At 40.8% G+C, this 13102-nt stretch overlaps 1 protein-coding gene across 1 annotated transcript; it reads right to left on the bottom strand.

Annotated features, from left to right (window-relative positions):
• Window positions 1-3280: 3280 nt before the first annotated feature.
• LOC111671213 (uncharacterized) lies at window positions 3281-12360 on the bottom strand. The gene is made up of 5 exons (XM_023428274.2): window positions 11539-12360; window positions 8707-8883; window positions 6903-7112; window positions 5213-5426; window positions 3281-4705 (listed from the first exon to the last, which is right to left on the bottom strand). Exons 1-5 carry the CDS (start codon window positions 12022-12024, stop codon window positions 4527-4529), a joined length of 1266 nt encoding a protein of 421 aa, XP_023284042.1. The 5' UTR covers window positions 12025-12360; the 3' UTR covers window positions 3281-4526.
• Between the last annotated feature and the right edge of the window lie 742 nt (window positions 12361-13102).

Genomic DNA, 13102 nt, shown 5'->3' with positions numbered 1-13102 from the left:
GGGGGGGGGGTAAGAGGTAAGATGTGTGTTTTAGTTAGAACAGCGGACCTGATTTCCTTCCTGACAGAGAGGCCCAATTATTAGCTGTGACAGTTTAGGGAAAATCGGGCGTGAGTGTGATGGGACAGAAAGGGGAACTGATAATTGTTCGACAGATGCCACAGTCAGGTAGAAATCCAGCTGCGGGATTCAACTCACTCAACTTTCATGTGTAAAAATACCAAAAAGAATATTTCAAGAATCACCAATAAGTCATCAAGTGAATCATTTTCCCTAGATAATAACCCCCCTGCCCCCAAAAAACTCTTAATATTTCCTTTTTTTCTGGCTTTGTCCTCATCCTCTCACTCTTTCTCTCTCTCTTTGTGTGTGTGCGTGTCTATGAATGACTTGGTCTGTATTTGTGCTGGCAGCAAACATAAGAGGCCCTCTGTGCGATCGGACAAGGTGCCGATACCTCAGTCATGTGACAGTGACTTCCTGTCTGTATGTCAGACAGCAACTGAAGGCTTGTCAATACAAGCTCGTGCTCACATCCTTTCCCATCTCCTCAAACACAAACTCACCACCACTTTCTTCTTTCATCTCTTCCCACACCACATGTCAAGTTTATCCTGCGGGAAGGAATGAAAACTGTAGATTGTGGCAATTACTAGTTTTATATACAAACTATAATTTGATATTATTAAAGTTGATATTTAATATCGAGATTTGAGGAGACAGGGTCAGAAGTTTAATTTGTTTTTCCATCAGACTAGTTGCATGACAGTGCGTCAGATTATCCAACCCCAAAAATGCTGTAGCATTACCTATTTACTTTAATCAAAATAAATGTTGTTTTCTTTTTATGGATGTTTAATAGGACTCAGCAGTCATACAGTCTCCATCTATCCCATCTACAATCGCTCCACTTCCTCATCCGCTTTCTCCTTTTGCCTCTGCAGCCCGCTAAACTTAGAGAGAGCCTGGAGGCTATTTCAAAGGACAACACTGCCCTCCTATGGCTGGATGATGCTATTAAAATGTGACACCCACGCTGGCTTTCCAGAGTATAGATGATGGAAGTCCTCTAAAAGAAAATGTAAAATGCACCTCATGACCAGCTTTAAATGTGCAAATATTCTTTACAAGTTTTTATCAATAAACGCAGAGTGAAAAAGTGAGATATCACAGTTTCTCTCAAAACATTTGATGCAGCTTACACTCTTGCGCAAACATAGATGTTGATCAGTAATCCCGCCAAATCTCAGTCTATGCCCGCAGCATCAAATACGCTTGTTTGGACTGACAGATGCCCGTTGCTGTGACTACAACCCGTCCGGTCTCTGCTTAACATTTGTCATTGATCGCAGCCAAACCCCCATTGGCAGTTCTAATTCATTTACGAACTTGTCATTCCACATCATTGATTAAGTTGTCCTTCATCCCAGCTTTAATTACATACAAAGATAAAAGATTTTCTCATTAATGTGTTTAATCTAATGAAAGGCCTTGTGCTACAGCAGGGGCTGGTTCAGAGGTCCAGACTATTGACCTTGGAGGGCACAGCTAACGGATGAATGTTTTTAATTAGACAGAGCAAACGGCTTTGGGAGGGAGAGCCTTAACTTGTCTGTTAGGCTGGAGGGTGGGACAGGTTGGCGCAGAGCAGTTTAATAGATCTCAGCAGGTCACTGTTTCTCACCTCTATTGACTTCATCTCAAGACTTATCACCGTTTAGTGCTCTGCAAAAATATCTGTCTTAAACAGGTATTTAATTTAACATTCAGTTAGAAACAATATGCTGAGAGGGAGAGAGAGAGAAACATTAGATGCATTCAGAAGGTTTCTACTGTACATGTCACAGAACAATCTATTTGCAATTAAAACTTACTGGAGACTTTAAGGGGAATGGTTGTTTGAGGGAGTTTTAATGTGATGCAAGAAAAGCATTTTTTAAAATTTCTTTTCATTTTTTACTTTCCCTCAGCCCACGTAACTCTCAGGGTGTTATATGCCATCCAGCTACTCCAATGACACCTAAAAAATATGTAGAGAAAAATGCATATGTTTTTAATTTAGAATAGTAATAATAATTTTCCTATTACTCCGTTTTAGTGGCAATAGTGATAGTAGGCAATTAAACAGATTTAGAAAATGTTCAGCTCTGTTTATGTTCATCATTCCGACAAAATTTGACATCATCAAAATTTGCTCTAGATGTTGTAAACATGTGGTATTGTTGTGTAACTTCAGAGTAGTGGTGTGGTGAATCTTTTGTTTTGCTTTTCACTATCCATTAAGTGTAATTGTTCTTTTGTACACTCATTACAGTCATGATTACAAACTCTCTCCACCTCCCAATGCACTCGTATTTGAGTCTAATTCATTTACCAAAAAAAGAGACAAAAGGCACAATAAACAAAGTGAAAACGACTTTCACTGTTAGCATTATTGTTTTTTTCAAATTTTCTAAAGATATTGTGATAATATTGTTAATGTGAATTCTTTCGGCCATGACGGCCAGTTACAGTATATTATAGTATCTCATTCTTAATGCCCGTCTAATATCATGTATTCTTATATTGTAATTTTCTGAAAGGTAAAAACTGATATCCGATAATTACAATTTTGTGATATATTATATCACTTTATAAAGAACTTTATCATCTAAAAGGCGGTGAAGTTTACTGTGAATAGCAGTTTGAGGAGGAGAGCAGGAGCGGAGAAGAGAAGAGGAGATTCATCTTCTTAAACCCTTGAGGTGTTTCATATTGTTATAATTGAGCAACTAAAGAAGCAGCAGGAGTCGTTGTAGCAGAATAGCTGTGATTTTAGAGGTGGAGATATTCTGCATGAAAGAAAGTTGAATAGAAAGATACTTTTTTACAAACAAACATAATATTGCAGAATAATTCTATTAACAAAGCCTCAAAAGACATATGTCATATGAGGGAGAGTCCCTACCAGTTCCACTGGTGACCTGTGAGTTATGATCTTATCTTTGAAGGATCATTTTTACACATTAAATACTGGATGACTCATCTACTTAAAAAAACTGTTACCAGTTTGAGGCTGAGCAGCTGCAACTGACTGGCTCCACCACTAGAGGACAGTACTGCTTCATACCAGACATTGTGGAAACTGTGTAGACAGCACTGTACTGTTCAAACAGCAGCTTGTAAAACTGTTACAGTAGTAAACACATTTCCGAAGCATTCAGAAATCGATAGAACAGAAAAAGTCAGTCTGGTTCTTTTTCCAGTTGTCATTATTTCATCTGAATTTAAAATGACAACATTTGATACATTAATACATTTCTTTTAATCATAAAATTGTGTTAGAGAGGCAGCTTTAATACACATTACATATATTGCCTTAATTAAAGTTTTTTTTTTTTCTTTTCTCTTAGACCTGAGCAGCATCTGAATTTATGTTGCTCTGATTACAAAAACGAAAGGGTTTCATGTAAAGACCATCCATATCAGTCTTGCCAAACCAATGTGTGACCGTCTTTATTGGCACTTCAACAGGAGCAGGACATTATTATCAACATACTCTCCTTCATTTATAATATTATACTTCATGGATGATACTTGAGTCCTTCCAGATCACCTGGAGCAAAATATTAAAAAGAAGAGTGAAAATGTGGTGCCAGCAAAATTAATTTATGATAATATAGTTTGCCCATAATGTGGTTGCAGTCCCCTATTTTTGAAATATGCCAAAAATATTAATTTACAAGGCACACACACAAAAATAGGCCACTGTAGCAAATACCTCAACACGTCATCGCCACAATTATCACCGCCTTGTCAAGCCAACACAAAGACAAAAGGCTTGAAAATAACACTTTGGAGCAGCTGCCTCCTCACTACATCATCTGTCTACATGTGTGTCCCTTGTTAAATCGTGGACAATAACAGTTTTATAAATTTTTCACTTAGCCTAGCTTATGATGGCAGAGTCTCATTTCTCATTGATGCGCTGTCCACAGAGCACAGTCAAGCTCAGTTTTGACAAAGTGAGTCAATCCTTTCCCTAATTAAAGGAAAAGATGACAGTGATGAAAATGGTAAAGATCATACAGTTTTCATTTATTCCCCCGACTAGTCTCTTAGAGCTAGAAGTACATTCTTTCACTTTGGAGAAATCAAAATCCAGTGTAAAGTATATTGTTTCACTTCAGCTGTAAGAGATGATCCGTCTCTTTCTGACACAGGTCTCTGTATTATCAAGCTTTGTAACCTGAAAATCAGAACAGCTCCAAATATACAAGACGAAATGTGGCCTGTATTATTCTCACTCCATCGATTAAGAGTAGATCTACTCACTGAATGTCACAAAGACTTATGGGCACATGTTTACATCCATTATCCATCTGTTCACAGCTCACGCTCATTCAGCTCCATTCAGCATGTAACCATTAGTGGTCCATTTCAGCATCAGACTGATGATTCATTGTAAACATTCACTGTAAACACAAATTATCCACCGCCACTTTCCACTAGGTGGCATTATGCATTCACCGGGACGTCCTTCTATTTCATTCATACATTGATTCAGCCAGGCCTGTCTGCTTGAAGGTCTCAGCCACATGTCTGGAGTGCTGCATCTTAGCCGACAGCGCCTCTAGAATATCATTCTGGTCCACAGCGGTGGCTGTTCGGTATATGAACGTCCCCATTGACTCCAGACCTCGCATACCGAGATTTACCCCACAACCTGGAGGACGAACAGGAAAGGAAACATAGACATCATGCATATATCAAACAAAAACCTAATCTCTGTTATGCACAACACATATTTATGAGAAGAGGCACTGTTCCTCATCTTGCAGACAAATACCAAACTGTAGCCTTGAGGTCACAGTTATGGCCTGAATGAAAAGAGCACAGCAGCACATAAATAAACATGGAGCAACATGAGAGACAAAACCAGATAAGCGTCGGCAGAAAGGCCATTGAGAGCAGTAATGAGTCACACACACACACACACACACACACACACACACACACAGCATGCATAAAAAATGATGTATATGCTCCTTGCATCGTTTTTTCTTCGCATCTCTCTCTTTCATTCTGTTTCATTTAATCAAAGGGCTCCCTTGATGTCATGTCTCACCTTCAGCTACTGAAAGACCCACACCGGAATCTCCTACTGCATTTTAGCACAAATATCCCCTCCCATTCTTAGCAATGCAGTATCTGGTATCTTATAGACGTGTACCTGTGTCAAAGTTGAGGACACGTGCTGCCTCCCCCTCCACAGTGACCGCCACGTTGTCCCCTTCAATGTAAGCAGCACTGATGCGTCTGTGTGACAGCTGGATCTCAAAGAGACGGCGGCTGCACTGCATGTGGTGGAGTGTCACATCACTGAGGCGAGGCTCTATGTCCGTCTTATAGGCGTTAAAGGACTGGTGGAAAATGTTCTTCATGACCTGGGCAGCAGAACAGAGACAGTTACAAGACATTTCTCCTAGTTTGCTACATTTACTAAAGTCAACTACATTTACACACAAACATATGAAAGCTCTGATAATGACCCTGCAATGGAATGAAATACAGAGAATGTGAACGACTGTAATAAGGTGACAGTGTGTAAAAAAAGAGGCTTATTGTAACTTGATAATGAGATTTTGGTCACTTCACATGTACATTTTCATCTTGGCTGAAACGCAACATTAAGACGAATAATCAGTTTTCAATCAACAGAAAATGAATCAGAGACTATAAATGATAAATTCATTATTTTCAAGCTTCAATCTGCAAGTTTCTCTAGATCCGGCTTCTCAAATGTGACAATTTGCTTTTACATACATGAAATGAAGTTGCATATCTTTTGATTTTGAAATTAAAATTGTGATGGGCAGGTTTTTTTTTTTTTACTATTTAATACATGAAACAATTAACAAAACAGACAAGAAAATAATCAGCAGATTAATCAATAATGAAAATAATCATTAGTTGATGTGCTAATTCAAGCTTTGTATTCTAATAGTTTACTAAAGGTCAAGACCAAGTCACATTCTAAAGTAACATGCTTTTATGCATCCTTGCTTCTATGCATACCAAAGTAACTGTATATTTTACCATCTGTGATGACGCATGAACGAACGTTGTCATTTTATGTCGATGCATGAACACTGAAGATGGAAATGTGTCCACCGATTGCTGTGTGCCTCCTCCTTGATTCTACAGTAATTGTGGGTATTGAGAGACAAGCCTCTCACTGGCTGTGTCGCTCTGCTCTTCTTCGACCCATACTTGCACAGTCATCTGTTACCAAGTAACAGTGCATCTGAATGGCCACCCACATAGCAACAAGCGTTCCAAGGATGGTCTTGCTATGTACCTGTGTGCACTACTCTACATGCTGTGGCTACAGGCTGTACATGATCAGAGCTGTAAAACACCAACTGTCCAATGGTTGTAACTGCAGGCACGGCCTGTTGTTGAGCATGGGGGGGGGCAATGCTGCCCTCCATTTATTCACTGATGTGTAACAGCAGGGTACAGATGGCCTCTACACACACACACACACACACACACACACACACTGGTGAAGTCTACTTTCTCCTCCCCGCTATCCCCATTTCTTCAGCTCCCTTTGGCTCACACACACTCATAATCATATAGGTCCAAAGACTTGAACACTCAAGCACAAGCACTCACGCATGCACACGCAAACACATACAGCCACTAATGGACTCTCACAATACCGCAGTCAAAGGCCATTTGCCGAATGAAAGGTGAGCAATAAGTAAGTGGGCGAGGCGGCGCTACACTGTGGCCTCTTGCATAAACATGGAAATACAAATGCATATCCGTCACACCTAGAGTCCTTATCAACCATGGCGAAAGGCAAACAAAAGTTCTGAAACAGATGTTTATCAAAAGGGGGACAAGAGTCTCACAGAGGAGTTGGCCGTGTGCCTGAGGAAGCGAACCATCTTGGTGTCAGAGGTGGGGCAGACCAGGGCCATGTAGCGGTTCCTGAAGGTGCCATAGATCTTCAGGTGGAAGCCGGGTTTGGTGGTTGGGTTTCGGTGCTCTCGGAGGGCCTCCACTCCGTAAGCGGACAGGTCAAAGTAGAGGCTGTGGGCGCGGATCTCAGGAGTGGGTACCTGAAGTGAAGAGAGACAAGGAAGGAAGGGGGAGAGAGACAAAATAGACACTAGATCAAATCATTTCATATATAATAAAATATTCAGGGACCAGAAATGAGATTACTGTCATTTTTGGTATCATCAGTTAGAAATTTACAATATATCTTCTTAGTAAGTCTAATTCGTAACATACATGTACCTTATGAAAAGAGAACATTACCCAAACGCCATCTCTGCCTGTGGGACTGTTGTCACTTGAGTGGAGATTAAGAAAGGTTTGATTTTTATTCAGTGGTTCAATCTGGCAGTGACTCCCTCAAGCCAGAATTTATCAATTTTCTTTTCAATGACATAAACCAGCCAAGTGGGATGAAACAGCATTTAGTGCAGCCAAGGGAGATAGCGAGGGAACAGAGCAGCGGCTGGGAGGGGATGGAAGGGACAGTAGGGCCGACCAGGTCATATCCTGGGGGGTAAATTCAATCACTACAGGAAACAGCCAGGGAGAAAAAGGGCCAATAAAAGGCAGCCACACAGCCTCTGAAGAAAATGTGATATGAATGGTTATGGTAGCATAAAATAGCAAGGGAGACGACATTTGTGTTCAGTATTAGTCAGATATTAGCCTGGAAGCGTTTCACCTTGACCTGTTTGTTGAATCTTCTCTGTTTTTACAGAGTATATAATCCTAAAAGCTACTGTTCATCTACACAAGTCATACTATATGAATCACACAATTATCAATGATGGCTAATGTCTGGTGATCTGCACAGGATGAGGAGCAGGCTACTGCTGTAAATATCATTTGTCTGCACCTTGACTGTCTCCACCTCAGTGGACCAGCAGTGATGTGATGTTTGTTTGTTAGTCTGTCTGAACAATACTTCTGCCTGAATAAGTGTCCAAAGGCCGGTTGGCTGTCTGTGCTGCATCAAATATTACACATCTCTTGGCTCATTTTCTGTTTTTATGTCTGAATCTGAAGCTTATATAATATTACACAGCCAAAGAGAGAATGAATCCAATTAATTTAGGGGATTTTTTAGAATTGATTCCATATTTATTGCGTGAGTCTTTTATGGCTTTTTCCGTAACATCACTGAGTCATCGTTCAAGGAACCATCTGCCTATATAATGACAAGTGACCTTTGGCGCACGATGTGAAAAAACATTGCAGCCGATGTTTTGATATCTTGATTCATATTCACCTGGCAGGGAACAGATTATGAGTCTGTCCAGGGGTGCGTAATGAATCGAAAGCTTTATCATGGCCATCACCTGCCTCCATCAGACCAGCAGCTGCTCTTATCAGATTCAATGAGAAAATCAAAAATATTGCCAGTGTTGCTGCTGACATGATCCAACAGTCTGCTGAAATCTGGCTGTTTACATGAGAGTCAGGCATTGTGTTCAGCTGCTGTTGGCAGGTCCACATCACTGTTTGCTCAAATCAGCTTTATGAGGCCAAATAAAATTGCCTTTACTGCAATATCCTGTTTCTACTGTCTTCAGTCTATACACAAACAGTTGGTTATTGCCTCAGTGTGTGTGCATGAGTAAATGCATTTATTAGTGTATCTGTATGTTCATGTGTGTGAGAGTGTGCACTGACCTGTCTCTGGTCTAGTCTCTCTATAGTTGCATTCGCTCCATAGGCATGGCAGGACTCCACAGTGTAGTCAGAGCTGATGCCCAGCACAGAGCAGGACTCGCCACACGACCCATCAGCCACCACAATCACACTCGGCCAGTCATTGTGTGGGATGCGGCGCAGGTATTCCTCTGTGAACTACAACAACAAGAGAAAACAAAATTCAAAATTTTTTTTTTTTTTCCATGTACAGCTAATTTGCATAGTTTCATATTAAAAAGAGGTCACCCTATTAACAGTAACAACACACATTAACTGTGCTGAAGCACAACTTGTAAATAGTAATTTTCCACCTCACTGGATTTGTGGGTGTAGTTATTAAGTGTTTTGCAATACCAGTGTTTACTTACATTGAAGAAGCTCATATAATACACATGATCAAATTATATTCAGTGCTTTTATGCAAACTTATGCAGGTCGGTTAATATGTAAAAAACAAGAAAGAATGTCTGTTACAGTTAACTAGTTTACTATCATGTAAACAAAAAAAAGCAGGCATTTCGGACAGAAAAAAAAATGACTTCAAGGATTATTCGGTTAAAAATACTCTGTCTATCAACTAACTGATTAATGTTTCAGCTCTACCGGTTAGAAAATCAATATTTACACGTACTTCATATAAAAGTACTTTTACTTTTTAATTTTATTTTATATAACTCTTACTGCTAATACTTCTATTTCTTACATGTTGTATTAGTACAACTTTTACATAACCAAAGGATTTGATGTGTTTTTCTACCAATGCCTATTAATCTGAGGGACAGGTGGGTTGTATTGTAATGTACTCATATCAGCCATTAAAATGGAGTCTAGGGGCCGTGCTTGTCTTGGCAACAGTGCGTCTCTGAGAGATTTATTATTATGCCTGTGTATGCATTGCTGCCCCTCAGTGAAACACCAGGTACTTGCCTGCACAGAGGACAAGAAAGACCGGGACGAATTGAGTTAGTGAAAGACTGACACGCTGAGAGGAAGAATGAAAAAGCGTCACAGGGTCTATAATGGCTCAGAGCCTAAGAGATTTATGTTTAAACCATTTAGACTGCAGAGAACAGGTGATTTAAAAGACCCCTATTATACATTTTCACCTTTGAAGCACTGACGGACTGGGTGGGTGAAAAAAAAAAAGAAAGTCATCAAACACAGTGCCCTGTCTAATCAAGGGGAAATGGAGAACTTGGCAGTGATTTTAAACAAAGCTGAAGTTTGTTGTGATCAAAGACCCTCTTGACCTTGTCTTCCATCTCATAAAGTTTGGTGAGTCACTGGATAGCAGGGAGGACAGCTGCAGCAAACAGGAATGACACTGGAACTGAGGAGGAAAGAAAAGCTGCTGGCCAGAGCACAGCAACATGCAAGTGTACAACTAAGATAGTTATGTTTTCTACTGTTTGATGAATGATAGGAAAAAACACGATAGTCACGATATTCACAGTTACACTTTGATGGAGCAGTAATAAAAAAATGTCGAGGCTCTGGTTCCCCACCATGACACATTCACTAAACATGTAGTCTTTGTTTCTATGTTAATATTGCTTTGTTCTACGTTGAGGCCCGGGTCAGGGGTGGAGGGGATGTTCTGATGTTATTGTTTTCATGGTGTGGCTGTCCACGGTGAGTGATACATTATAATCTTCTTTTGGTTTTTTAATAAAATGGGGATAACATTTGTTATTTTATCATCAGATCAGATCAAAATTAGTTCTTTACCTGTTATTGAGTCCTAAAACCAGGTGCCAGAAAAACATTTCATTTAATATGCATTTGGCTTGGGGATCCCCTTAAAAAATAATTAAATAATAATTAATTAAATCCTTTTGAATCCAAATTGGATTACATTTTAAAATCCATTTTATTTTTATGATATAATATGCTTGGATTGGAATTTGTTTACTATAATTCTGTATTTTACTTCCCACTGGCCTAAAAACTGTAGGTTTGAGGTCAGCTTACATAACAGGTTATTTCAACCGATGAGCCCGCTTTCAGTCTAATATTACACAATGTTGTGTGTGGAGAAGTTTTGGGAGAATTGTAGGATAGTATATCTACAGTGTGTCTGTTGCAGATGAGAAAATAGATATACAGAAAAGTCAAGTGTTGAATGTGTTGCTCCTGAGGTATAAACGGAAAACAAATAAGGAAATGAGTGTAAAATTCTGTGAAGATAAATTTGTTGTCTGTGTTTCAGGCTGCTTTAAGGGCAATGTGGCTCATGCTGAATACAAAAAAACAAAAAAGCTCTTTAAATGCCAGAAAAGAAAGGAGTTAGCTACAGTCTCAGGCAGCAGCCTTGTTCAGGTTCACCCAAGAGCCCGAGGAGACTGGGACCTCTGATTGGACACAGGAACAGACATCTCTGTCACCATCACTGCTGATAGCTGTCAGACCCCTGCTGGAGTGGAGGCGTACACCAGCCTCTTGTCTATGGCCGCTGGATCTGGTTCTGATCATTGACTGTATTTAAATTGACAGATCATGAAGGCACAGTCATTACAAGATGAGGTAGTGAGAGAGTCTCTCTCCTCTCTACGAAGTCATCACACATTATTTCCAGATCAGTGGCATCTATGTATTATTCATACCTTTGCATAAGAGAAGTAAGTTGTATAAGACGGGATATACACCCTGGTTGTGCGAGTAGAACATGAGGATTATTCTGAGTCTTTACCTTTGTATTATTGCAGACTGTTCAAAATATTGAGGTGCTAGTGTAACACGTTACATACAGACCAATAGGTGATTGTTAATGTTTTGAAACACCGTAAGCAGGAATCAGTGAAGAGGCTGTACCTTGGTTCCGAGTTGCACCTTGACGTCCACCTTCTGTTTCTTCTGCTCCAGGATGCTCAGCAGGTACTCCTGAAACACGCCTATCCTGGTGAAGAAATGTTCGTTGTGCCAGCAGCCCTCCATGTTATCAAAGTCCACCCCGAGTCCCAGCAGAAACTTCACACTGCGGGGATCCAGGGCGATCTGCTGGGGCCGGCAGAGCAGAGCAGTCCGGTACCTCTCGTCCAGCACGGTCAGTTTCAGGACCTTCCCGGAGCGGACAGCGACCAGCGCGGCCGTCAGCCCCACGGGTCCCGAACCCACGATGAGCACCGAGATTCTGGCCCGCCACTGTCTGATACCGTCCAGGCTCACTTTCACCAACACGTACACCGCCACTGCCACCAAAGTGCTCAGAGCAGTGTCATAGGCGAGAGCGCGGTACTTTTCCTCCGCGTTCTCCCCGATGCCGCCAACTCCAGCATTTTCCGCCTGCAGCCCGTCCATCCGTCGAGCAGGAATGATACTGTGAGTGTGCCAGAAGATGTGTGCCAGCTGTGTGTTCCCGTCTCAACCAGCCGAACGTCCTCTCATCTCATCTATGCGTTCACTGAAAGAGCAGCAGGGTTTACATCCATGCACACACACAGACACACAGACACACACACACACACACACACACACACACACACACACAGACCAGCTGCGACTTGCCACATGCGTCCTCTACGCTCCCTCCACTGCAAGTTGAGTTGTTGCAGCACGCTGGACTCTCCCTCTCTCTCCCTCTCTTTCCCTCTCTCTCTCTGTCTCTCTCTCTCTCTCTCTCTGTCTCTTCTAATCTGAAATAAGGTGTGCGCCCTGTATGGAAAGCCAGGTAGCTCAAATAGCTATGGCAATTTAACACATAGGCAATTTGTCCACATAAATTAAAAGTTGTAAATATTCATATATATATATATATATATATATATATATATATATATATATATATATATATGTTCATATTCATATTATAATATTCATATTTGTAGAAGTGCCAGGACTTCAGAAAGCCAGTGGAAAACTAGGCGTAGGCATCTTTTCTTAAGTCCACTAAAATACTCAACAGCAAACTGCAGGGGATGGACGGTGCGCTTTGGTTTTACTCAGAGTAACTATTGATTTACTGTTGCTAAAACAAGAGGGGTCGATTCTCTCTCTCTCTCTCTCTCAAACACTCACACACACACACACACACACACACACACACACACACACACACACACACACACACACACACTCTGTATTGTCCCAGAGGACTGATTATTGCTATTTTCCAACAACAAAATTCCATTTGGGATGGGATGACAAGTGTTGTAAAACGCAGATCTTGACAAATCTCATTGGATGAGGAGAGTTAACAGAGTCACTCTAAAGTTTCTGGCAAAAGATGAAGAGAAAAGCCAGAGGACAGGGGGACGCTGGCAAATGTTTCCGCAAATCACATCAGCTTGTAGGAAGCCTCACATTCATCCCTCCTATATCCCTCTGTGCCTCGCATTTCAGTTTCAATTGAGTGTATCTTTCCTTTTCCTTTCTTCTT

The sequence above is a fragment of the Seriola lalandi genome, unplaced genomic scaffold, assembly GCF_002814215.2.
Source record: "Seriola lalandi dorsalis isolate HSWRI2012SDOR001 ecotype SW California unplaced genomic scaffold, Sedor1 jcf7180002054873, whole genome shotgun sequence".
In the NCBI taxonomy this organism is placed as follows: Eukaryota; Metazoa; Chordata; class Actinopteri; order Carangiformes; family Carangidae; genus Seriola; species Seriola lalandi.
The sequence above is the reverse complement of the archived record's forward strand: the minus strand, read 5'-3'. Positions and strand labels throughout refer to the sequence as shown.

Coding starts and splice junctions, on each gene's coding strand:
- LOC111671213 (XM_023428274.2), bottom strand. CDS start 12,024: ATGGACGGGCTGCAGGCGGAAAATGCTGGAGTTGGCGGCATCGGGGAG. Junction 5,427..6,902: donor GGCACACGGCCAACTCCTCT/GTGAGACTCTTG, acceptor TCTGCTGCCCAG/GTCATGAAGAACATTTTCCA. Junction 4,706..5,212: donor TGTCCTCAACTTTGACACAG/GTACACGTCTAT, acceptor TTCGTCCTCCAG/GTTGTGGGGTAAATCTCGGT.